The sequence below is a fragment of the Hippocampus comes genome, unplaced genomic scaffold (assembly GCF_001891065.2).
Source record: "Hippocampus comes isolate QL1 unplaced genomic scaffold, H_comes_QL1_v1.1 scaffold21, whole genome shotgun sequence".
Taxonomy (NCBI): domain Eukaryota; kingdom Metazoa; phylum Chordata; class Actinopteri; order Syngnathiformes; family Syngnathidae; genus Hippocampus; species Hippocampus comes.
The window spans coordinates 69724-95345 of NW_017805745.1; the positions used below are offsets into that span (position 1 = coordinate 69724).

General features: G+C 44.1%; 3 protein-coding genes and 1 long non-coding RNA gene across 7 annotated transcripts; 2 read left to right on the forward strand and 2 right to left on the reverse strand.

Moving 5' to 3' along the window:
• The first annotated feature begins 519 nt into the window (after positions 1–519).
• Positions 520–5621, forward strand: LOC109524622 (F-box/LRR-repeat protein 3-like). 2 transcript variants are annotated; one of them, XM_019884617.1, is made up of 6 exons: positions 520–878; positions 1539–1755; positions 3112–3276; positions 3364–3486; positions 3765–3936; positions 4255–5621. In XM_019884617.1, exons 2-6 carry the CDS (start codon positions 1561–1563, stop codon positions 4893–4895), a joined length of 1296 nt encoding a protein of 431 aa, XP_019740176.1. In that variant the 5' UTR covers positions 520–878; positions 1539–1560; the 3' UTR covers positions 4896–5621. The 2 variants fall into 2 exon arrangements, with proteins under 2 accessions (XP_019740176.1, XP_019740175.1); XM_019884616.1 differs by having other exon boundaries at positions 522–878; positions 1560–1755.
• On the reverse strand, positions 3384–3827 carry LOC109524624 (uncharacterized). The gene is made up of 2 exons (XR_002169989.1): positions 3733–3827; positions 3384–3554 (listed from the first exon to the last, which is right to left on the reverse strand). It is a non-coding gene; the product is annotated as an uncharacterized LOC109524624 (long non-coding RNA).
• Positions 5622–7807: 2186 nt separating the features above from the next.
• On the forward strand, positions 7808–13534 carry LOC109524623 (LIM and senescent cell antigen-like-containing domain protein 1). Of its 3 annotated transcripts, none has more exons than XM_019884618.1 (10): positions 7808–8010; positions 8859–9015; positions 9280–9346; positions 10124–10244; positions 10392–10541; positions 10687–10837; positions 11024–11116; positions 11203–11251; positions 12161–12236; positions 12394–12891. In XM_019884618.1, exons 1-10 carry the CDS (start codon positions 7982–7984, stop codon positions 12530–12532), a joined length of 1032 nt encoding a protein of 343 aa, XP_019740177.1. In that variant the 5' UTR covers positions 7808–7981; the 3' UTR covers positions 12533–12891. The 3 variants fall into 3 exon arrangements, with proteins under 3 accessions (XP_019740177.1, XP_019740179.1, XP_019740178.1); XM_019884620.1 differs by lacking the exon at positions 12394–12891 and adding an exon at positions 12898–13534 and having other exon boundaries at positions 7816–8010; XM_019884619.1 differs by lacking the exon at positions 7808–8010 and adding an exon at positions 8529–8619.
• A 372-nt stretch (positions 13535–13906) lies between these two features.
• Positions 13907–20730, reverse strand: nkpd1 (NTPase, KAP family P-loop domain containing 1). The gene is made up of 6 exons (XM_019884638.1): positions 20618–20730; positions 20439–20502; positions 20237–20353; positions 18582–18910; positions 16181–17632; positions 13907–14745 (listed from the first exon to the last, which is right to left on the reverse strand). Exons 2-6 carry the CDS (start codon positions 20455–20457, stop codon positions 14470–14472), a joined length of 2193 nt encoding a protein of 730 aa, XP_019740197.1. The 5' UTR covers positions 20458–20502; positions 20618–20730; the 3' UTR covers positions 13907–14469.
• Between the last annotated feature and the right edge of the window lie 4892 nt (positions 20731–25622).

Genomic DNA, 25622 nt, shown 5'->3' on the forward strand with positions numbered 1-25622 from the left:
TGATTCGTGTACATTTGTACACACCGTGGATGTCATTTTCACCGAGCTTGCCTCAAGTTGAGAACATTTCCAGGCTGTTCTACAGGAGGACACACTAATGTATACCTCAGAATAGCAAACTTACAGATAGAAACCTTTGTCTTACTATGACAATACAACTTTAAAATGAGCAGACCCACTTACACGTTCACCCATCCATCCATTTTCGACAGTATAGTGCGCTTGCGCTCTATACTGTCGCTGGTTAGTAGGCGAGAGCTCACCAGCCAATCACAGCACATTGAGCAAACATCACACTCACTTCCATATTCGTGGACGATTTGGAAGGAAATTGGAAAAGTAGAAATTGGCCGTAATAAAACGAACATGCATATTCTGGGGAATGTGAGAGAAAGATGGTGAACCAAGGGCAAATGTCTGTACTTTATATAGCAATACCATACTTTTACCAGTGTGGGTTTTGTTTGTTTGTTTTGATTTTTAACGTTATCCCCATTGTTAAAATGAAACTCGAGTAGCATAGAAAACTCAGTGAATTAGCGCCCCCGGTTGACCTTTCACTGTAAGCGCAGGCAGGTCAGGCAGCCGATCGGCTTCTCGACGCCAGCAACGCAAACGCCATCTTAAACTGACTGACTAACTACTGAATCAGCCCTGTCGGACGAATCTGGGTCACGCGTTCGGAGACGAAACGGCGTCTGGAAATCTCCACTCTTCGCATCCTCGCTGATATTTACCAATCTCTCGATCAATCGCGACGCTTTATGGTCCAATGTGTTTGAGCGGTCGGGCAGCCCGAACGCAGTTTTGTTGTGTCGGACCTGGTTGACGCTCACTGGTAGCTTTTTATAACAAGCAGCTGACTGAGGCGAAATCAGGTAAGCGGAAGACTTTTGGGACTCTTGTTAGTATCTGTGTTTAACTCGACGATTGCACGTTGGCAGCTCTACATTTTCTCGAACGTGCTAAGTATGGCTTGGCTAAGCTACATGACATGCAAGTGAGCGAGCTAACTGTTGTGTGTGTGTGTGTGTGTGTGTGTGTGTGTGTAAGCAAATTACTAATGCGGTCAGTTTTAGCCAATGCTAGATATAACCCGAGAGTCAGAGCTAACTGCATTTTTTTTGTTATCTTGGCTGGGAAACCAGTTTTGGCGAGTCGAAGATAACGTAGTGTTTATGAATTGCTCACGAGACGCTCGTGTTTGTTGTGGCAAAAGGGAGGCGTGTCCACCCTCTTGAATGTGATCGCTGATCATTATCAGATGAGCCGAGTCGTTGCAATGCTGACTTTGAATATATGTCAACCTACCATACATCATTATCCCCATTTGCTCTTCTGAATTAAATATGAAAATTATTTTGACAGAATATTGGCGGGCAACGGCACTAATAGTAATAATTGATAATCTTATTATATTTGAAGAACGTATAAATACTGTTAAATCATGTAAATTCCATCAGTTCAGTGTAATTACATCTGTTGTCTGATCAAGCATATTCACATAATTACGTGATTACCACGGCCCCCCTCAACAGTCGACCGATTGTAACCTCCAGGATGAAACGAGGTCTCCAGGGAACTAAACAGGAGGATGGGGGCGGCACCAGTAGCGGGTCTCTCAAGCGGTCTCGTAAACAGAGGAGGGACGCAGAACTTGACGAAGAAGCGGTCCACTGGGAGTGCCTGCCGCAGGAGGTCCTTCTCCACATATTCCAGTACCTGCCTCTGCTGGATAGAGCGTATGCATCTCAGGTACACATTTGAGCAAATCTAGAGTCAGTACAATCAGTGGAAAGTACTCGGCAGGAAGCAATGGTTTTCCTCTTTTACACAGAACTTTTACAACTGTTGGACTTCTGCACGCAGAGAAAGAAAGATGTGAATGACTGACATACAGTTTAAATGGTAATTTTAAGACAGCTATAGTGGAAATTGTATTTTCATTATCATAATTAATCACCTCTCAGTTGCTGTTTTGTTTTTTTTGTCATTTGCAAAATCATTCCAAAAGCAGTCCAGGGAATTTTGATATGGGGATGTAATGACAACCTAAATGAACTCCATAAATCAATGTTGTCAAACATGCAGCCTGCAGGCCAGAATCAGCTGACCAGAGCGTCCAATCTGGGCCATGGGGACAGAACAATTTCAAATTTTCTACCAAATTAACTGTCGTTGCTGGTTTTGTCCACTGGAGGGTGCTCTGATGACGATTTAAATGACATTCTCAAATCGTCTGCAACTCAGTATTGCACGCCTGATGTTGAAGCCCTTGTGAAGGCTCTAAAATGCAAAGTTTCAGGAGCGAAGTAAGCATGCTTCAGTTCAAATAAGATTGGTTTGCAACCACAATTTAATTTTTTTCACGGACTGCCAAAGCTCGTTAGTATTTTTATACATATATTTTCAAAATAGCCGAATAACCTCTTTCTCAATAGTTACCGCCTTAGTTTGTGTGGTGTGATGAGTTTAGTTAAGATTGTCAAGACTTACCGATGGACATGGAAATTATGTCAATTTCAAATGATTTCGTTATCATTAGTTGCTCTATAAAAGGTGCCACCGTGACTCTTAAGTTGAATTGCACGTGATTCCAAATAGTGTTGAAATTGCACTCTTTTTATTTGAAACAAGATTTTCATCAAGATAATTCATAAATGTGAATATTTTCCAAATGGAATCGTTTGCATCCAAAAATGGGGAAACGTGGACTTAGTTATAGTTTCTTGGGCCGCAAATGCACTGGTCCGGCCCACTTGAGATCAAACTGGGATGAATGTGTTCCCTGAACAAAAACAAATTTGACACCTCTACCCATAAACCATTTTAGAAAACAATAAGAAGGTGAGTTCAGTTTTCAGGTCATTACTTGCACTCCGTCTAGTCAGGATCCATTACTTTCTGTGCACTTCCTCCAAGGAAGGGGTGTGACCTCTGACCCTGGTGGCTAAGGCAACATTGGACACATGGCTAAGTCCAAGTCATTTAATGTCATAACGGATTGAAAATACAGATGATGGTATTGAGAGAGTTGTTGCAATTTCCTGGGTGTTTTAATTCTGGGGTGACTCGGACCAGGCGGGACTGATGCGACTTGTATGAACGCAGGTGTGCCGAGGCTGGAACCACGCTTTTCACATGCCTGAGCTGTGGCGATGCTTTGAGTTTGAGTTGAATCAGCCAGCCAGCTCCTACCTGAAGGCCACACACCCGGACCTCATTAAGCAAATCATCAAAAGGCACGCCGACCACTTGCAGTACGTCAGCTTCAAGGTACGAGCCGTCTGCGAGGGGAGAACAGGTGCCGTTGCGGATGTGCCGTCTCAGCTCAAATCGGAGTCTTTGTCATTCCTCACCCAGGTGGACAGCAGCAGAGAGTCAGCAGAAGCGGCATGCGACATCCTCTCTCAGCTTGTTAATTGCTCTCTGAAAACGCTGGGCCTCATCTCCACGGCTCGGCCCAGCTTCATGGAGCTGCCGAAGGTCAGTAGAATCTTCCGCGGTAGAATTGTCATACCTGTCGTAGTCCGACCAAATGTTTCTTCTGCATCCTGAAAATGAGCCGTCTCAAAATAACACCATAATTAAACAAAAGCAACAATTCGACAAAAGCATAGCATGACGAAAATAATGACATCATCCCCGTTGTCGACATTGCCGGCGTTTGCCGTCTTTCTGAGCACAATCGGCTATGGTGCTTTTGCCATCGAGATATAAAAGTAAACTCACATATTTGTTGTTTTGCGGTATCTGTTCAACAGTCTCACTTCATCTCAGCATTGACGGTGGTTTTTGTCAACTCCAAATCGTTGTCCTCCCTGAAGATTGATGACACGCCTGTGGACGACCCCTCCCTCAAAGTACTCGTGGCCAATAACAGCGACACGCTGAAACTGCTGAAAATGAGCAGTTGTCCTCACGTGTCACCCGCAGGTACTGACGACGAGAACAAATTAGGGAATAAGGCCTCGTGATAAATTATCATTACCATTCGATTGATCTACAACAATTGTTGCTATTGGTGTGCAAAGTTGCTGCAGCAATCCGTCTTGGCGAGATCAATTCTGTCTGGCCCCATGGCTGAACTTTTAACAAATAGAAAATGTGGAGGTCTTCGGGAAGAAGCGAAAAGGAAATGAAGTTTTGATTTGTTTTTTAGCAGTGCATTCCAAAATTTCTTGACTACTTCTGAGTATAACTGCGCAACTTCGGTCTTTTCTTCATGGCCTAAGTCACATTCTCCTCCCTCAGGCATCCTATGTGTGGCCGATCAGTGCCACGGTCTGCGAGAATTGGCTCTCAACTACCATTTGCTGAGCGACGAGCTCCTCATCGCACTTTCCTCAGAGAAGCACGTTCACCTGGAGCACCTGCGCATCGACGTGGTGAGTGAGAATCCGGGCCAGCAGTTCCATACAATCAAGAAGAGCAGCTGGGACGCCATGGTGCGCCACTCCCCGAAATTCAACCTGGTCATGTACTTCTTCCTCTACGAGGATGAGTTTGGCCCCTTCTTCCGTGACGAGCTGCCCGTCACGCATCTGTATTTCGGCCGCTCGGTCAGCAAAGACGTGCTGGGCCGCGTCGGGCTCACCTGCCCTCGCCTGGTGGAGTTGGTGGTGTGCGCCAATGGGCTGCGGCCGCTGGATGAGGAGCTGATCCGCATCGCTCAGCGCTGCACGCAGCTCTCGGCCATCGGCTTGGGAGAGTGCGAAGTGTCTTGCAGCGCCTTTGTGGAGTTTGTCAAGATGTGCGGAGACAGACTGACCCAGTTGTCAATCATGGAAGAAGTGCTTGTTCCAGATCACCGCTACGGGCTGGATGATATCCACTGGGAGGTGTCGAAGCATCTGGGCCGCGTCTGGTTCCCTGACATGATGCCCACCTGGTGAAGTCGTTCGAGGGTGGGGAGCTGCGGCGAGATTTTTTTTTTTTGGAGCGTTATTGCGAAAAATGAAATGTACTCTAGTACATTATCCAACATGGACAAAATTCCATCGATTTAGATTTGGATCTAATCCCGTGAGTTCCAAAAGAAATCTGTTCAAATTGTTCTCACGTCTGCCAGGCTGTTCTTTGTGTATATATATATATTTTTTTCTGTATATTTATATATCTTTAAATTAATTGTTTTTGTTTTGACAAAACCTTCAGCGCTTTGTTCTCTCAGCAACGTACAGATTTGACAGGAGCAGATTTTAGGGATGACATTTTCCGTGGGAATCGACAGAAATGTTTTGGAATGTAGGGGACATTGCGGCAGTGGTATCCTGGATGTCCGTATGTATTTATTGAGTAATAAACCGTACGCCTCTGACATAAAGGAGAACCTTTCAAATTAGAATCACAATCTGCTTTGAATTTCAGCTTTTTACAGACAGTCCACCTTTGACATTGTCTCCAGGAAACGGAGGCACGGGGTGAAAGAATCACTTTTAATGGCCCTCACAGACCGTATAGAGAGATTTGCAGTGAATAACCTTTAAAAGCTCATATTTTTGTCCTTGCGATTAAAGATTTCTTAGTGTGTTTCGGGGTGAACCAGGGCTGGGTTGGGTGGTGAAATAGGTCATGATGCCACAGACAGAATAAAATGGATGGTTGTACCTACTAGGCCAGGGGTGTCAAACTTATTTTTGGCGCGGGCCACGTTTTAGTTACCGTTTCACTTGTAGGGCCGCTATGACTGAAACCATATAAAGAAGTCAAGAATAAATGTTGATTCAACTATTGTTTTAGTTACTATCATGAGGGGTTTGGTAACAAGAAAATCCTTCGAATAGATCTCTTATTTATTACATATGAGAATTTGACATTTTGGTAGACATTTTAGAAAGGATCATGGAGGTTGACATGTTTGAGCTGCTTTCGTGGGCCACATAAAATGATGTGGCGGGCCAGATCTGGCCCCCGGGCCTTGAGTTTGACACCTGTGTACTAGGCAGTTATCCAGTATTTGGCAGTTTTCGTCTCTGAATGAATTCTGGGTATAGCCATTGTTCTTCATCGCCAAGTATTTTAACTCAAGGTTATTTTAAAAGGCACCCACAACGTATTTGATCGCCAACACACTTAGCGATAGACGACACATGACGGACGGTCTCGTAGCTGTGAATTGATGATGCTGTCTATGAGCTCCTGGATTTTTGAAACGTAAAGTACAGTCCTCAGGATTTACAAGTACTCTACTATACATTTGACAAAATGCACACAGTTTATAAGGGCCTCTAGCTGTACTGATGCAACAGCATCATCTCAGGTTGAATCTGAGCAGACCTACATCTATTTTGTACGACTCAAAAGTCCGGTTAGTTGGGATTTGTATTTTTATTTTTTGGTATACCTGCAAGAGGAACCCACTCCAATGCTTGAATAGTCATCACTGTTGATATGTAATTAGAATTCAAAAATGGAAATCATCCCGCGTAAGTGCTCAACTAACGTCTCGGCGGGTGAAACTTTATTGCTGTCTGTCAGTGAGATGTTTTCATTTTTCACCATTTTTCTTGGCTGTCAAGCAGAATGTAACTGGATAAAGTCTTAAAATACACAAAGCACGTCTCTTGTCTGTGGACTCACTGAAGGACATTACCCTTGGACTGTTCAATAAAGGAACCCTTTAAATCATTGTGTTGAAACCTTTCATCCGTTTTTATGCACCGCTTTGCCTGTTCAAGGTTGACGATCAGGCTTTTGTTATTTATTTATTTGCAAATGTTCGCCATCTGCTACATGGGTGCATGACCTTGGCAGTGGGCTTTGTTCTTTTTTGCTGTAGGGTAGAATGTCTTCATAAATGCAGACCGTGTATTGGTGGACACAACCTTTGTTCATCTGTCCGTGTTAGTGCACAATAGCAAAGCTAGAAATAATTTAATTCTCAGGGCATGGGCACTTGTGCAGTTAATTATTTTTTTCAAATATTCATTTATTTGAAAAAAACAAAACCACCACCTAAATGGCGTGGAGCACTTGCGCGTTCAGCGTGAAGTGGCACGCTAACTTCCGGCCGCATTGTGAAAACACATTTCAAGTGACAGAATTCTTCATCGACCCAATTTAGGTGTCTGCGGATAGGCTAATATTGGTCAGAAGTTTGTCAGTCTTGTTTTAAATTGAAAACCAGAAGCTATTTTTCCCTTAAACATATGAATGCAACAGGACTACACAGCTAGATACCCGTATCTTAAAACAGCATGTGTTTTTTTCTGGAATTTAAGATTCTCAGCCACTGTCCCTATTTGCTCCACGGTGTGAAATAAAATGCGCTGTTATTTGATAGGTTGTGCACCTGTCCTTCGTTGCAATAGCACGGCTAAATGTACCTGCATACGTACGAATGGCTCAACAGTTATCCGGGTTGGGTTAAATATCTCAGTAGATTTCAACATAGATGCCTGACAGTAGATCTAATGGAAACCAAAACTAACCAACCAGAGAACACAACCTGTTGTCTATTGACCCGAAACACGGCTGCCGTGTCTTTGAGCAAGGCACCGATAACCTGAACTAATCCCCTGGTGCTTAAGCACTGCTCCAGTGGGTGCCACCGACAGTGTATGTTCACTGTCATGGGTCAAATTTCATGCACACTTGTGGACATGAGCAAAAAAAAAAAAAAAAAAAAAAGAGGAACTCGATCTTCACATATGTTAAAGCGGTTCAATTTGATGCACTTGCATCTTTTTAATCAAAACCGTGTTTTGGATTCAAATCGGAACACATATGTGCAACAGCGACATTTACAGATTTAAATGCGCCAGCAGCTGCAGCGTGAGGTTGAACTTCCAACCCCTGCGAGAGGAGTGGAGTTGTCTGGAGCAGTCTTGATCCAGCGGGCAAGTCTCTTCACGTAGCGCGACGACACGGGCAAGGCTTCGCCCTATCCCAGAAAAAAAAAAAAAAACTGAGCTCAGAGAGAAGAACCAACACTTCAATTGACCAAATACGTTTCTATAATCTTGAAAGTCAAGAGGTGATGCTGGGGGTGGCCGGAGTGACGGGCAGGTGAGCGTCAACATTAACATGAACCGAGTTAACACAGCGAGCATTCACTGCTGCTAATTCAAGAGCTAGCTAGCGCTAGTCATCGGCGGGCCAAAGCTAACGTCATTTTAACAGGACGTGTGCTATATCACAAGTTCTTAATTACGGACTGATTATTAAAAGAAATGTACAGTTTTGCTAAAGATATTTTTTTACTCTTGAGCGAACGTTAGCAAGTTAGCATGCTAATTAGTTTTTTTTTTCAACCCTGCAACTTTTCTTTTTGCAATTAAGTATGTATGTCGGCATGGGCAGTAATAACAGAGTGAAGTGCTGCTAATTCAAGAGCTAGCTAGCGCAAGCGATCGGCGAGCCAAAGCTAACGTCTTTTTAACAGGACGTGTGCTATATCACAAGTTCTTCATTACGGACTGATTATTAAAAGAAATGTACAGTTTTGCTAAAGATATTTTTTTACTCTTGAGCGAACGTTAGCAAGTTAGCATGCTAATTAGTTTTTTTTTTCAACCCTGCAACTTTTCTTTTTGCAATTAAGTATGTATGTCGGCATGGGCAGTAATAACAGAGTGAACACTTACTAATGCGTCCATGCCAAGACAAAGTCTGTAGGTAGGTGTGCGTTTTTGTGTTTAAAGGCGAAGCCACGTCGTCGTGCCTCTCTTTCTCACCGAATTAGAGGATGAGTTTGCGTTGAGTAATTTAGGTTTCCTCCCCTGATTGGCTTCGATGGTAACAAGTGCTGGAAGAAACGTCGTTGTCGATGAAATTGGAGTTGTGTGAAAAACGCAATTATTCATCAAGTGTCGTGTAAGATGACTAATTTATTGCTTTCTCGTGTCATGCAACAGCATCGCCAATGCCCTGGCCAGTGCAGCCTGTGAGCGATGTAAGAGTGGCTTTGCTCCCACTGAGAAGATTGTTAACAGCAATGGAGAATTGTACCATGAGCAGTGCTTCGTGTGTGCCCAGTGTTTCCAGCAGTTTCCGGAAGGACTCTTCTATGAGGTAGTGCTTCATTTCATGTAGGTCTCATTATCAAGCATGACTCACGGTAATAAAAAAAACTGTCGCTGATTACAAGCACTGTTATGATTTGAATATGCTTTTATTCAATGCTTTGCAGTTTGAAGGAAGAAAATACTGCGAGCATGACTTTCAGATGCTCTTTGCTCCCTGCTGTCGCCAAGTAATAAAAAAAACTGTCGCTGATTACAAGCACTCTTATGATTTGAATATGTTTTTATCCAATGGATCTCATTTGCTTTACAGTTTGAAGGCAGAAAATACTGTGAACACGACTTTCAGATGCTCTTTGCTCCCTGCTGTCGCCAATGTGGTGGGTGTTGAACTGTACTACCTTAAGAATGAATATTTTTTTAATCAGTAAAACAAGATGAGATGAAACCAAACCGCAAGAATGTAAATTCCACATTGACTGGACTCTTGATTGAATGTACCAACGTCATGAAATCCACTTTGTAAGTTGAAGTACAAGAGCTAATAATGGGATTGTCTGATTGCAGTACTGTTTTATTTTTTAGTTGATGTCCTGCACTCGTTTAGCTAATGATAAAGTGCAGCAATATGTGGAAATACTGTATATTTAAAAGCTCCGTTGATGTGAGTGATATGTGGTTCACAATCATATGTGCAGTGTGAAAAGAAGAGTGCTCGACATCTTGTGGAATCTCAACAAGGGATGGTTCATACTTGAACTTTCCAATATACAGATAATGGGATTGTCTGATTGCATTATTTAACAATGTGAGTACTGTTTTATTTTTTAGGTGATGTCCCGCACTCGTTTAGCTAATGATAAAGTGCAGCAATATGTGGAAATACTGTATATTTAAAAGCTCCGTTGATGTGAGTGACATGTGGTTCACAATCATATGTGCAGTGTGAAAAGAAGAGTGCTCGACATCTTGTGGAATCTCAACAAGGGATGGTTCATACTTGAACTTTCCAATATACAATTTGAATTCATATCAGCAACTGGCAACACCAGCTATCGATTCGCTCAATGATCCTTTTCCACTGATTGCAGGGGAGTTCTTATCAGCAGGACAGAAAAGAAAAGTGACGTAAATCTATCACTTGTGGTCTCTTTCAGGTGAGTTCATCATTGGTCGTGTTATTAAGGCCATGAATAACAGTTGGCACCCTGACTGCTTCTGCTGTAACATCTGCCAGGCTGTGTTGGCTGACGTGGGCTTTGTCAAAAACGCCGGCAGGTTTGTGTGCATTTTGAAAGCCTGTATACCGAGTCGGTTTATTTGAACCGCAAAACTGTTGGCTTCGACACAGCAATTCGAGCAAATCATTATTCCTCCCCGTGTGTTCTACCTCGCCAAGCGCTCCAAATGTTCCTCCTATTCCAGGCACCTGTGTCGCCCGTGCCATAATCGCGAGAAGGCCCGCGGCCTCGGCAAATACATCTGCCAGAAGTGTCACGCCATCATTGAAGAGCATCCGCTGATCTTTAAGAATGATCCTTACCATCCCGACCACTTCAACTGCAACAACTGTGGGTCAGTACTCTCGCTTCTTGCTTCACTCTACACAGACATCTCCAAGGTACAGTGTCAGTGCGCACAGATGACACTTAACAATACCTGCCTGCCTGCCTGTGCGTGATACGTATGGCTCGTCATGACTGTACCACACTCTCCACAGGAAAGAGCTGACAGCTGAAGCCAGGGAACTGAAAGGCGAACTTTTCTGCCTGCCCTGCCATGACAAGATGGGCGTGCCGATCTGCGGCGCATGCAGGAGACCCATCGAGGGGCGTGTGGTCAATGCAATGGGCAAGCAGTGGCACGTTGAGGTGTGTGTGCAACGCCAGGTTGCTAACTTGGTCATTTTGCATTGACAGTCACACTCCCTATTTGAATTTGACACACTTGAGTAAATATTTTTCTCTGGAGAAGACTTTAGAGAATGTGAATAGTATTTGCTCTTTCACTTATTCACTGGAACCTGTTGTTGTTTTTTTTTTTTTGTGTGCTTGCAGCATTTCGTGTGCGCCAAGTGTGAGAAGCCATTCCTTGGCCACCGCCATTATGAGAGAAAGGGCTTGGCTTACTGCGAGACGCATTATAACCAGGTCAGAAGAAAAGCGCCCAGCTAAAATGCTCGCGTTTCTCCAAATATAATCTCTAAATATCTAATTTTGATGCGTTTATTTTTAAGCTGTTCGGCGATGTGTGTTACCACTGCAACCGTGTGATTGAGGGCGATGGTAAGTATTGATCTAGAAATTCTCAACTGAACTCAACTGTATTTCTAGAGCACTTAAAAACAACCACTGCTGGATACAAAGTGCTGTGCATGGAGCAAATATCACATATATGAATGAATGAATGAATGAATGAATCCTTTATTGTCATTGCACACTTGTTACGAGATATATACAACAATAAAGCAATAAATTTATAACGAAGACAGTAGAAAGCACAAAGACAATAAAACTAAGATCAAGTCTGACTCATGCTGAGTCAAAAGCCAAAGAACACAAGAGAGTTTTGAGATGAGTTTTAAAGATGAGCAGCGAGGAGGCTTGCCGAATGTTCACTGGGAGGTCACTCCAAAGAGAAAGACCAGCAAGGGAAATGTCTCGATCCCCCATGAGCCTCCGCTTAGTTCTTGGTACCTCAAATAATGTCTGGTCCGCAGACCTGAGGCACCGGGCAGGTGTGTAGGGGGGGGCTCAGACAGGTAAGATTTGAAAACAAATAATAGGATCTTAAAAAAAAACTCTTAGAATGTATAGCGAGCCAGTGAAGGGACGCCAGAGTAGGAGTTATGTGCTCCCTCCTATGAGTTCTGTACCTGTTATCAGGTGAGCAGCAGCATTTTGGACCAACTGGAGACCCCTAATGGAGGACTGCCTAACTCCAAAGTAAAGTGCATTACAGTAATCCAGAAATCTTATCAGTAAATAAAGCTCATTAACCCTTTCGAGGGCAGCGGTTACTACAGTGGACAGCTTATCATGTTATCAGGCTACAGGTTAGCATTATTGGTGCATGAAAGGGTTAAAATGTCAGTGACCATCGCATCTATTAAAATTGAGTAGTTCTTATCGGTCACGATATTACAAATGCCTGGACAGTAAAAATGAGCTGCAGTATTTCTTCTCCCCCCTTAGTGGTGTCTGCTCTCAACAAGGCCTGGTGCGTCAGCTGTTTCTCCTGCTCCACTTGCAACACAAAGCTCACCCTCAAGTAAGTGATTGCGCTCCCCACCAACTTGACGAGCAGCCGACTAACCTAACAATACTTCCCTCATGTCGTCATACATTGTCGTCTTCTCATTTGTCCCTCCGGGTTTCCTCTCTCACTCTCTACATGCTTCACGTGGTGTCTGTTTTGTTCATCCCAGAGATAAGTTTGTTGAAATTGACCTGAAGCCCGCGTGCAAGCGTTGCTATGAGTGTTTGCCTGAGGAGTTGAAACGCCGCCTGGCCCGCCGTGAGCGCGGCGCCAAAGAGCGCAAGAAAAAGCCCGCTGCTTCTCAGTAGAATTCTTTTATAAGTCTCCATCGCTTCTGCCGGCTGCTGCGGTTTCTGCCTTTCTTTTCCTCTGTGGCATGAAGATGCATGACACTTTATGGTAGGCCATGTACATCTTTTCGCAATGTTCACGCCAGTTTCCATCACTTTTTCCGGTGAAAGCCCACTGTGAGTTGCGGGAAACAGCAACCGAGCCCTGCAGTGAAAAGTCTCAACAAAATAATTGAATGCAGTTTCAGTAGTTCAATTATTCAACACAAACAAAAGCGCCTTCACATGCGGCTCATCAATTGCATTCGCTAGAGTGCTTAGCTTAATATTAGTCAATTGAATACATTTGGAATCTTAACCTGCTGTTCCTTCCTATTTTGCAGGAACAAGTTTGTTGAGTTTGACATGAAGCCTGTTTGTAAAAAGTGCTATGAGAAGTTTCCCCTTGAGCTGAAGAAAAGGCTGAAGAAGCTGGCTGAGTCTTTAGCACGCAAGTAGGCTGAAGTTGGCCGAACAATAAAAAAACAAAACAAAAAAAAGATTTTCACCCTGGGTTATTAAAATGTTTGTTTTCCCTTTCGAAAATATATCTACATATGTAAAAAAAACCAATACAGTATAATACTGCCCCAAAGTGACCTGAGCTGTTATATTCTCAATAAAAGTGGCATCCATTTTCTTCTGACCACCAAACAAGTTAATTCATATGTTTACTATTTACTTAATTATTGTTTAATATTTCTTGAGTTGTATTCAGCATGTGTCCTAATCTGTAACTTTAAATGTGCCTTGCAGTAACACTTCGAATTTGTGTGTATAACATGGATTATTCTCAACTGGCCAATTCTGATCACTGGTGCTTTGTTGCTTTCACATGCCCAAATGAGTAAAAAGAGCAAACAGTGTATTGAAGGTACCACACATTTTTGTCACGAATATGTCAAATAAACTCCCAAAGAACTGTTACTGGAGTAATGTTCTTGTAAATGCCAGCTAGTGGGAAATAAACGATTTTAAGGAACCTTGGTGGTGTTTCTTTTCTTTTTTTTAATGCTTCATTTATTTGATGCATACCATTTCAGGTGCAAAACCTTTTTTTCCGCTCAAGAGAGAACCTTAGGCACCACTCATTAGGCGTGTGCAGAAAAATCGATTCACTCAGTTATCGGGATTTGAATTGTCAAGATTCAATCAATCGACGTTCAGAATCGATTTTCATGATTTTTCAAAAAGCAAAGGTGAAGCTACCACTTTCCTCCAGCAGATGGCAGCGCTGAGCTAATTTGTTGCGGTGACTCAGCGGACTGAGGCATTCAGCAGGGTCAGACTACGTCATCAGAATGAGCCGGTGCTAAAGTGTTTCGGAATGAGAAACGTGACAACGAAACTTAATGTGTCAGCATCATTTATTCAGGGTCCGATTTTCCATTTGCCGACCTGTGTCGTACAGTATCAGTTGATAGATTCTGCTTGCTTTGAAAATGTACACACTGCATTTACATTTTACCGCACAAGCACACACTGCTCATATTTGCTTTTCTCTTCATCAGTCAGTGCACACCTTGTGCTATTCAGTCCATAAAATTCCCGTCGCAGTTCATATCAAATTATAAGCCACACACGGCAGGTATTTTTGCCTCAATGATTGAACACTGACAAACCAAAACCTTTCAACACATTTGTTCTGCTCACCAATGTGGAGAGGAAGCATTTCACGGGTTTTTGGTATCAAGTTGAGCACAAAGTCTTTGTCATGATATGAAAACAAGAAACGAGGTATCAAAATCAACTTGGTAGCATAATCGCAATTCTTACCACCATGCTGCATGCACGCACACACACACACACACACACACACACACACACACACACACACACACACACACACACACACACACACACAACATAATTTATTAGATAAATGTTGAGCAATATTTTAGGGGAGTGCTGGATTCCTAGCTATTAGCCAAGTGCGGATTTGACGAGGAATGAGGAGAACCATGTAGGTGAAGTCTCGACAGGTGGCTCTGAGGGGGATGCACGTTCTTGTATTGTGGTTGAAGATGGAGTGGAAAACCCAAGAAGCGGAGCCGGAAAGTTGTCCATTCTCCAAAGGTCATGTCGAGGAGTTTTTTAATATCATCGGGGTCACCAAATACCAGAGATGAGCCAGTGATGTGATTGCTTTTTACAATCTCAGCATACTTTCTGGGATATTTCATATATTCCAGCTGGGGCAGGAGAGACACATGGAGCATTAGAGAAAGCAAAAGTAATTGCACTTAAAGACTCCGTTTTCCTCCCACATTCTAAAAAACATGTAATGCGAAGTGAAGAGAAGACTAAATTACTCATAGGTTTGAGAAACTCAAATCACTGTACAACCTACCATGTATTTACCACAGAAAAAAAAAGACATCAGGAGCCACAAAACCCTTTTGGCATCAAACTGATTATCATTTTTTAAAAATGCAGCATATCTGTATGTATCAAAAAACCTTAATGTGTTGCATTTATGAAATAAGTAACCTGCTACAGGGACCGCAAAATGTTACTTCTGTATGTTACAAGAAGACGCTTGGTTGAAGCTTACTTTGAAACAAAATAGTCAATGTCTCCGTGAGTCGTCCTCCGGTTCACAAAATTGAAGCTCAACTCCACTTAGCCACTGCTGCGAAGCAAATATGCCGTCTTCTGCTGCATCAGCACTTTTTTTGCCAGGAGCGTGCAGTCAGCTGTCAACTTAAATGGAAAAGGACTATCCATGTAGGAATGTAGAATATACTGTATAGTGGAAAAATAATAGCCAATTATAGTTTTTATTTTATCTTTGTTATTGTGATCTGATGATTATCTCTTTTTTTTTTCTTTTTTTTTTGCTCCTGAATCTCAGGATGCAGAGTCTGCATGCCAAGGCTGTCGAGCTCGCCTGCATTTTCATTGTAAAATGTCATCATCTGAACATCCCTTTATTTTCAAATCCGCTTCTCCTCAGGAGGGTCGCGGGGCATGCTGGATTCTATCCCAGCTGTCTTCAGGGAGTTGGTGGGGGAAACCTCAACTGGTTCCCAGCCAATCGCAGAGCACACATATACAAACGACCATTCGCGCTGACAATCACACCGCGGGACTATTTCGAGTGTTCCATTAACCTACCACGCATGTTTTTAGAATGTGGGAGGAAACCGGAGTACCCGGAGAAAACCTGCGCAGTCACAGGGACAAAACTTGCAAACTCTACACGGAAAGGCCGGAGATGGAAACAAACCCTGCAACTCTGCAATGTGAGGCGGACACGCAGACCAGTTGTCCACCGTGCCTCCCTCTCATCTCAGCAAATTTTTGCTCCTTTTTTTTCAGTCCAAGTAGAACGTAGCATGAAACATTGTTTTAAACACCTCACAAACGTTCCTATTCTTGAATTCATCCACAAATAGCTTAATAAATCGCACATTTGCACTTAAATTTTGAGCATCAAAGAAAAAAATAACTGGATTTCAACGGTGTGTGTGTGTATGTGTGTGTGTGTGTGTGTGTGGTTGGCAACTTTACCTTTATATGAACACTGAACAGATCAGGACAAAAATATGTATTTTGGTCCAGATCAGAGTGCTGAAATACAAATGTGATGGCAGCCTTCAGGCTCGCCACTTAAATATTTCTTACCTCTTTACAAATATCTTCTGAATCCATATTGATGATAGCTGCGATTGGCAAAGGAGCAAAGGTCCTCACCCAACCGGAATCTTTCAGCCTGGATGTTCCTCGAATCACAGACAACTCTCTCTTCATCGAGGGATTGAGGTCCACCGTGACCTGGCTGAGCGCCTTCAGATCCTTCATCGTGAAGTGGAAGTCGACCTTGAGAAATCTCTCAAACATCTCCGGGTCTCCATCCTGGTCGAGTAAGTCTTCAATCTGAGAGCGCATCACGTAAAGCTCCGCCCTGGACTCGCTGAAAACCTTCCACAAGCTCTCGGAATCGGGGCTTTCGGCCTCCATGTTCTGATCGATTTCATTTCTCTGCTGAGCGTCTTCGGCGCACTGGATGATCCAACTGAGGCGACAGGGCCAGCGATTGGCCAGGACCACCCAGGCGGCGATGAGGTCGGGTTGAGGGAGCTCGGCCCTTAAAGCCCTCGTGATGATCACCGTCACTCGAATAGAGTTGATCACCCTCCTCATGGACATGGAGTCGTCTAAGATGTACTCCTTTAACTTCCTTTCATTGGCGTCAAGCGTCCTCTTGACCCAATTTTCGACTTCCGCCTCTTTTATATCTATCTCACTTTTACCCATCAGTGGAATTGCTTCATTTGTCTCGAATAGGACAACCGAAGATGCATTTGCTAAAGAGTTCCATTCAAAACCTCCAGTTTGGCGGTTGTCTTCGTTCACGCTCCTGTCCTCGAGATTTTTCGAACCGTCGGCCAAGCTGTGAAATAAACGGAGCTTTGAATCGTCACTGAGGGGCGGGACGGTGAAGGCCAGAGTGACAATTCGCCGCAACAGCGCATACGCCCGTTCTTCTTTGCAAAAGCAGCCATCTGCAAAGTTGACCTTCTGTACGATAATATCCGGGTCTACGGCCAGAATCGAAATGAACGGACTGTCCTCGTCTGACAGCAGGATGTTGATCGCATCCAAAACGGAGACAATTTTGGGCGGGGCGCAGCGGTCTAAATTGGTGATCCTTAAGACCACTCTGATTCTTCTCCTCTCAAACACCTCCATGAACTCGACAAAGCGAGAGAGGAGCCACATCTCTTTCCGGACTTGATTCATGAAGCCCAGCTTGCTGCTGACCCGCTCGGTGTCCATGCCTCTCTTGATGTTGCGCTCCTGGTTGAAAAGGAGATTCTTGATCATCAGGAAGGTAAACTTCAGGACGTTGGCGGCCGGAACGCCAAACGAAGCGATGATCAGGCCTTCCCACACGCTAACGTGGCTTGTCGTTCCATTCGCCTTGGCGGTCGGTTCCCCTACGTGTTTTAGAAGTCCAGATGACAAAAGGATGACGAATACCAAGTATACCAACAGACCGAAAAGGATGAGAACAAACAGAGGGCAGCAACACATCTTCTTGAACCTCCAGTTATGTGGACCAGCCACCACTATCTGAGGAGAGGAATAAAACAAATAGAGCAAATGATTAATGGGTACTATGCATCAGGGGCAGTTGGTCAATAGAGGGCGCTAGGGTGCGAAGGTGTCGCCATACTGCCGATGTGATTGGATTGGATTGGATACAACTTTATTGTCAAATGATGTGTGTGTATGTGTTGTATTGTTTAAATCAGTGGTGCCCAACCCGAGGGCCGCGGACCGGTACCGGTCCGTGGGTCATTAGGTACCGGGCCACACAGAAAGAATAAAGAATTTACATTACTTTCGTTTGATTTATTTTGGAATCGGAAAGATATTTTATTTTGAAAATGAACCGGATTCTCTGTTACATCGGTCGATAGTACGTCACTCTTGACGCGCTTCTCGGTCACGTGATAGGTTACTGCTAAAATGAAACCCAGGAGCTAGCAAAATGAGCAAAAAACAAACGTCTTTGGAAAGTTTTTTGGGAAGTGGAAAAGGCCCAGTTAGGAGACAGAAGAGGAGGCTACGACTTCCAAGAAAAAGAAAGCTACATTTAATAAACAGTATCAGGGTTTCCGACTTAAAATACAGATTTATCTCAACGGGAGACTCTACATTCTATGTGGTGATGGTGAGTCGTATTTTTCCATGCACTTTGTATTTGCGGTGGATCTTATTTTGAAGGCACGTTTAAATGTTACCATAGCGACCAGAGAGTGTTGCGGCCAGAGAGGACGTTCCTCGTGTCATGATTCATGTTTATTATTATCTTTCAAAAATACCACCGTTTTCATGCAGGTCATATCCTATTATTTTGTTGTATTTATGCGTCACACCATCAAGGCTGGTCCCTGAAAATGTTGTCTGACATTAAACCGGTCCATGGGGGAAAAAACGGTTGGGGACCGCTGGTTTATACGCAAGGCTTTGGAATCTCGATCATTAACAGAGAAAAAAAGGGCGTCAAGTCACAAACCTTCTTTTTGATTTCATCCTCAACATGATATTGGGCCACCCGGTACAATGCCAGCTGTAATGTCCCAAAATTGATTTGCACTGCTTGAAAGAGTCGTATGGCAAGACCGGCCCACAGCAGGTCACTGCCCGCAAAGTGCCAGGCACTGAAGTTGACAAAAATGAAGCGGACGTTGTGATGGTCCTGATTCTCTTTGGTCCAAATGGGCTTGTGGAACAGCATTCGCCAAATGAGCTCGAACATGCCACAGAGTGAAGGTTGAACTGGGCGAGGCCGGGATTTTCCTTTGTAGTTCTCTTCGATCCTCAAAGCTTCCTGCGACATGTACACTGAAGCAACAAAAACAGAGGTGGTTAAAAAAACAAAAAAAGAAAAAACAAACAAAAAAAACTTCTGGGTATAAATACACCGGCACAAACCCAAACAGCCATCTCTAAACGTTAATTCCAAAAATGTAAAACGTAAATATTCTCAGAATAAAATGATTTGCAAATCCTTTTCAACCTATGTTCAATGAGAACACGACAAATGGAGTACATTTAATGTACAAACTGAACAACGACGTACCAAAAAATCTTTTTGCTGTGTGACATCACTTTTTCTTTTATGAACGTTCAAAGAAGCTTTGGAAGATTCGACTGCAGATTGGGGTTGCCACGGTGACGCAAATGGCATCGTTTTAGCCGACGAATACGAGGGACAGCTTGCATATTTGGATCCATTATTCAAAAGATCGTGATCGCTCTCTCGCTCTCATTTGGTGCTGTTGTCACTTGCTATTCCTCATTCTCATCGAGAGAGAATATCCGTCTCTGCGGCTTTATGTCCACCCCTCCTTACATTCATTCATCAATCTATTTGTTGAACCCGTTGCTATGAATTATTATTTGGTGGGGACAAAATGATGCAGATTTCGGGCCAAACTCTGTTATTTCTTGCTCATTTATTCTCGGGTCTGCTGTTGATTGCCGTTTCTGCAGATGATGACAAATGAGGCTTTTTTATCTGTACCCCTACGAACAGGCTGAGAGACAAAAAAATAAGGAACCAAAAGAAAAACATGCTTGGGAAAAAAAAACCCCCGAATAAACATGATGCGCCGCAAAGTTTTCAACAAAGGTTGAAACAACATCACGTTCACTGTAGTTTTTAGCAAACTATCTCTGTCATCAATCATAACATCATGCGGCTAGGGCGATGTTCTTAAACGTCCATTGAAGATTTTCATCTGAGCTGGTCGGTAAAAAAAATGGAAGCCTTTTTGTCACCGAGTTGATGGCAGACATTAGTGTTCAATGATTATCTGCCACGACGAGGCTTGTGTTTGCGTGTGCCCGCGCACAAATGGAACTTCCTGGTGCAGGTTGTAAATTCACTTCAAAGATAAAACTCTCCAGCAACATCCTGTCATAAAGGTTTCCTGATGTGTTGCCAGACCCAATTTGCCGGCGGGGTTAAACGGACAATAACAATCCCAAGTATGGCCAGTATTCAACCCTTTCAGGGACAGCGGTTACCGCAGTGGACAGCTTCTCATGTTATCAGGTTGCAGGGTACGTGAAAGGGTTAATAACAACAGGACGACTGCCATTTATTGACCTGAAACGCTGACTCGGAGTCAACCGTTTTCCAGCTCGCCACGAGGGATTACCTACCTTCCATTTTCCCAAGGATTCTTCTAATTCGACTCTGACATGACGAGTAGAGTCCGACAGTTGCGGGGGATGAAACTTTGGTCAAGGTCTTGGAAAGGGCGTATGCAAAAACGTCATCTAGAAAGAGATGCAAACAAACGAACCCGAAAGTCAAACCGAATCATTTGGACTTCGGCCACACGTCAATCCGTGAATATTCTACCTTTGGTGGGGGAGAGCATGATTACCGATGCTTTTGTACAATATCTCCAAAAGTTTTGTTTGACCTACGGAATAGAAGCAGAAACAATTTCACCGCAAATCATCAAGGTGTGTTTGAGCCTGAGGTGCGTGCGTGCCCACTCTCCCTTTTGTGTGCAAACATCAACCTGTCCAACGTACCTTCTCGTGATCAGAATGCAAGAAGGATTAGTCCCACTTGAAAATCATTTGTCAGTCCAGACAGTCTTGCTTACTTTTGCATCATCATATTGTGCAGACGGCGTTTACTCCTGTCAAAAAAAAAAAGAAAAAAAGTTAAAAAATCATTTTGGGAATGAAGGATGGGATTTACACGTGCTGAATAGAAAGAAAAAAAATGTTGCTGCTGGCTCCTTTGAATCTGAAACAAACTCTGAATTCACCCGACAGGGTCTTGGAGCTCTTTTGAATGAGACGTCAACATTTGTGCACTGGCGTTGTTCGCTTGATACTACTTCACGCCGTTCCTTCGTTGTACGTGCCCAGAACTGCTTTCCAAGGTCAATGAGTTATTTGCCTTGCAGAAACCACTCCCTCTCACTCACCAAAACATGCGGTTTGACGCAATGAAATATGCCCATGATTGACACCAAACAGATTTCTACCCTGCAGTCACACGCTTTGTTTCTTTTAACTGGTTTCAGAAAGTTTTGTTTTGTTTTGTTTTTTCTGTGCAGGCATGCTCAAAATCTTACCTTGAAATTTATTTTCACTCTTGCAAATCATGCAGTGACGAATACCGGTATGCAACCGTGAACCTGACCTGGACTTCAGAGCTTTGCAACAACACTGATATGACAGAGTGTAAGTGTGAGAAAGAAAAAAGAAAAAAAAAAACTCCACCTGATCAGGAAGTAGTACCGGTGTGTTGGCCCGACACTTTCCCCGGAAGTGAGATCACAGACAAATTGGAATTTGAGCCGCAGTTCCTCTTCTCATGTCGGTTTAAACAACCGCGATTGAAAAAAACGGTGTTTCCTGAGACTAATGCAGAATAGAAACGTCCCACTTCCTTCCGTGGCTTGTGGCATCAACCTTTTTAAGTCTTGTGGGGGAAATAAAAATAAATAAATAAATAAATAAATGAGCGATTTTCTGTCAGGGCCCAAGGCCGGGATGATTGGTAATGTGAATTGCTTCAACTGAGCCCCCCGGGTTCAAAGAGGCTGGATTCTCCGCCGTGGCCTGAAGTGACATGCAGAGAGCATCTCGGACGCCAAAGCGTAATAAGCCTTTTTAGCCCACAGCGTGATTTGTCATGACATAACTGGTTAGTCAAGCTTTTAAAAACAAGCTGGATGCATAATTTCCCTTGGCACCATAACTGAGGGTTTTTTTTTTTCATTAGCTCTCTGAGACCATCTGCTGTCACTTAATACCTCACATCTCAACTTCTGCCCATGCATTTTGCTTGTGGAGAGTTGCATTGAATCCACCATATATATACACACACACATCTAAAAATGACCATGTTTATACACTCACGCACACACTCACACTGCACGTGTTGTTGTCGGTGTCACATGATGACCATGTTCACTTTCACGTTCATTTTTAGCACTCCTTCTGAAAAGAAGCCTAATCAGTGTAATGTCTGATTAATATTTAAAGTACCTGCCTCCAGGGTGACTAATCGCGGTCCAACCGCCAGTATTGATTGCTGGAGTACGTTAATTAACTTGATTATCATACAGAGCGAAGTTACGCGTGCGTGTGCTTGACACGATGGACAAGCACACACAAGGCCTCACTTAAAACTCGCATTTCAGGACAAAGAGGTCAAGATGAATACGGTCGCATGACACACTCGCTGGCCACAATATTAGGGACACCTACACGTGATCCACTGAGACCCGTATGAGGAGAAGCAGATTAGAAAATGGATGGATAGTTGTTCAAGTCGTTATCTTTCATTTAATCGGCTGTATCGTGAGCGCGAACCAGAAATTCACCGCGACCGGGATTCGATTGTTTGTGTCACGTCTCTGCTGCGTGTGGTGTGTTCAGAAGTGTACAGACACTTCGTAAGCGAGAGTGAATTTTCTTTTTCTCTTTTATCGTATGTGTATTTTGGCAAAAATGGATTCCTGAGATTTTCAAAAAAATCATTTCTATTATTGTACTATCATTTCTATTTTGTTTTCTGACAACTTGAGTGTCAGGGATGTTTTGAAGCGACAGCGACGTGGAGCTTCAAATTGCCACACTCACTGGTGGCCCGTCACATAACTACCGATACATCTGCCACATCTGATCTGATACATGTTGTGTCTGGTCGATAAATGTAATATTTATTGCAATATTTTGGGAGTGGACAAATTGAGGCTTCGGGGAAATGTATGGGAACTTTGTCATCATTTTCTTGAGCTTGCAATGCCCTGACTCACCAAGGGAGGGCCCCGACGTATCATGCATGAAAACGGGACAATGCCTTTTGATAGTCTTCGCTCATCTCGCCGCGCTGTTTGATATGGAAGAGCAGCTCTGACATTGTAGGTGGCATTTATTCCAAGTGGGGTGTGGTCCAGCTTTTAGGACGTCAAACATATATGTTGGATGAGATGGTTCTGCGCAAGAAATTACGACAGCTTGGAGGACAAACCTCCACACATCGGTACATGCAAATGAGCGCGTGCGCGCACGCACGCACACACACGCACACGCACACACAAAAGACCAATAACATTCCTCTACCTTTATTCCCTTTCCATTGTTCCTCAGGGAGAACAAGCTTGACTATTGACATGGAGCGTGACATCGGCTTGGAAGCGGCCCGACTTGCGCAGCGGCCTAATTGGCCTCGAGACCTCTTGTTGGCGTGATCTATTGATTACAGCTTGGAGGACAAACCTCCACACATCGGTGCATGCAAATGAGCGCGTGCGCGCACGCACGTACACACACGCACACGCACACACAAAAGACCAATAACATTCCTCTACCTTTATTCCCTTTCCATTGTTCCTCAGGGAGAACAAGCTTGACTATTGACATGGAGCGTGACATCGGCTTGGAAGCGGCCCGACTTGCGCAGCGGCCTAATTGGCCTCGAGACCTCTTGTTGGCGTGATCTATTGATCCGCATCGTCAAAGGGAGAAGGCGGCGAATGTGAGAAGGCGATATGTACCAAAAGGAAGCAATGTGCAGATCCCGGGAATGATGTTTCCAAGCTTTGCCATTCCCCCCCACCCAGCACAGCAGAGATGGCGAGGCGTTCATCTTGAGGTGCAGAGGTCCGGAAATGTGCAAAAAGTTGATTCACATTCCGTGATTGTCTTTGATGGTTACCACGGGGACAGTGGCGGCAAAAAAAATGGGTTTTCTGAAAGCTGTGACCCCGAGGATCTATAGACATTGCGTTAAAAAATCCCACTCCAGATAGCAAGATGAAAAGTCCTTCACTCTCACAAAATCCTCTTTTTATTTGATGCGTACGCTGCAAATCTTGGGGGGAAGAAAAATACGATGAGATCTCAACCAAAAGAGGCCTTCAGGGCCAGAGGTCTGAGCAATGGAACGAAAGCCGATCTTGTATCCATCAGCACAAACAGCCGAGCCATGATTATTTTTCATCAAGCATCTCCCTATTCACATTCAGATGCAGGACGACATCGTTCTGTTCTTATCTTTTTTCAATTTGGAACACTCCTCATCCTTGCCTTTCTTTAGCAGTAGTTTTTTTCTTTTTTTCTCGACGGACAGTATGTGTTTCGTAGGTTTCCAAACAGTGGTGGGCAACGCTGGTCCTCGAGGGCCGCTACGCTGCATGTTTGGATGTTTCCTCTCATCCAGCTCACCTGTTCCAAGCGACGAGGATCGCTGATGGATGAGCTGCTCATTTGACTCAAGTGTGTTGTTGGAGGGAGACATCGAACGCATGCTGGATTGCGGCCCTCGAGGACCGGCGTTTCCCAGCCCTTGGCAGCCCTGTTGGCCTGAAACTTCGCGCACTCGATTTTAGCCATTTTTCAGCATGCTTCCCGTCTCACTACCGACTGCTCATAAGTTTTGTTACGCCCGATTGCATATTATTTTGTTGCATTTTAGTTCGCACCATGACAGCAACTGCATGAATTTCAAAATCGCATCCGGCATCCACGGCAATCACGGCATGTCACGTTTGCCATCGTGTCCCCTTTCGTTGTCTCATGTCCAGCCCTGTTTTGTCCATGGTGGACTGAAGCGCGAATTCCGTGGCTGTTTGGAGAACATCACGTAAACTTAGCACAACTGCTTCCTAATACGCATTTTCCGCAATGATCACTTCGAAGAACAAAGAAATCACTTGTATTGACTCTTCATTAGGGAATCCCCACCAGATGCAGGTGCAGATTTAATTTTCAGGGCATTGATTCAGGGTGGCCCAGTGGTCCAGTGGTTAGCGCATCGACCTCACAGTACAGAGGTACTGGGTTCAATTTCAGCTCCGGCCTCCCTGTGTGGAGTTTGCATGTTCTCCTCGGGCCTGTGTGGGTTTTCTCCGGGTACTCTGCTTTCCTCCCACATTCCAAAAATATGCATGGCAGGCTGATTGAACACTCTGAATTGTCTCTGGGTGTGAGCGTGAGCGTGGATGGTTGTTCGTCTCTGTGTGCCCTGCGATTGGCTGGGACCCGGTTCAGGGGGGTTCTGAGGCGCCGCTGAGTTTGAACTGAAAGCTCAGCGTGACTGATCAGTAGAATGGTGAAATAAACCAACACGACAAACTACAAGAACGGTGCATGAATAAGTTAACAACGGTCAGGCTCCCCCGTTGTACAGTGGTTATCGCGTTTTCCTCAAAGTGCAGAGATATAGGGTTCGATTCCGGCTCAGGCCTTCCTGTGTGGAGTTTGCATGTTCTCCCCGGGCCTGCGTGGCTTTTCTCCGGGTGCTCTGGTTTCCTCCCACATTCCAAAAACTTGCATGGCAGGTGAATTGAACACTCTGAATTGTCTCTGGGTGTGAGTGTGAGCATGGATGGTTGTTCGTCTCTGTGTGCCCTGCGATTGGCTGGCACCCGGTTCAGGGTGTCCCCTGCCTACTACCTGATGAATGCTGGAATAGGCTTCCAGCACCCCCCACGGCCCTTGTGAGGATAAGCGGATCGGAAAATGGATGGATGGATGGATGGATGGATGGCATTGATTCACTTGCCAAGTGTAT

What these genes read in the sequence shown, in the direction of transcription:
- LOC109524623 (XM_019884618.1), top strand. Translation starts at nt 7,982, where the DNA reads ATGCTGGGGGTGGCCGGAGTGACGGGCAG. An exon ending in CGGAAGGACTCTTCTATGAG is followed by an intron (nt 9,016 to 9,279) that starts GTAGTGCTTCAT and finishes TTTGCTTTACAG; the next exon opens with TTTGAAGGCAGAAAATACTG. An exon ending in GCAAGCAGTGGCACGTTGAG is followed by an intron (nt 10,838 to 11,023) that starts GTGTGTGTGCAA and finishes GTGTGCTTGCAG; the next exon opens with CATTTCGTGTGCGCCAAGTG.
- nkpd1 (XM_019884638.1), bottom strand. An exon ending in AATCCTTGGGAAAATGGAAG is followed by an intron (nt 18,911 to 20,236) that starts GTAGGTAATCCC and finishes TTGTTGCTTCAG; the next exon opens with TGTACATGTCGCAGGAAGCT. An exon ending in AGGATGAAATCAAAAAGAAG is followed by an intron (nt 17,633 to 18,581) that starts GTTTGTGACTTG and finishes TCCTCTCCTCAG; the next exon opens with ATAGTGGTGGCTGGTCCACA.
- LOC109524622 (XM_019884617.1), top strand. Translation starts at nt 1,561, where the DNA reads ATGAAACGAGGTCTCCAGGGAACTAAACAGGAGGATGGGGGCGGCACC. An exon ending in TGCAGTACGTCAGCTTCAAG is followed by an intron (nt 3,277 to 3,363) that starts GTACGAGCCGTC and finishes TTCCTCACCCAG; the next exon opens with GTGGACAGCAGCAGAGAGTC. An exon ending in TCCTCACGTGTCACCCGCAG is followed by an intron (nt 3,937 to 4,254) that starts GTACTGACGACG and finishes CTCCTCCCTCAG; the next exon opens with GCATCCTATGTGTGGCCGAT.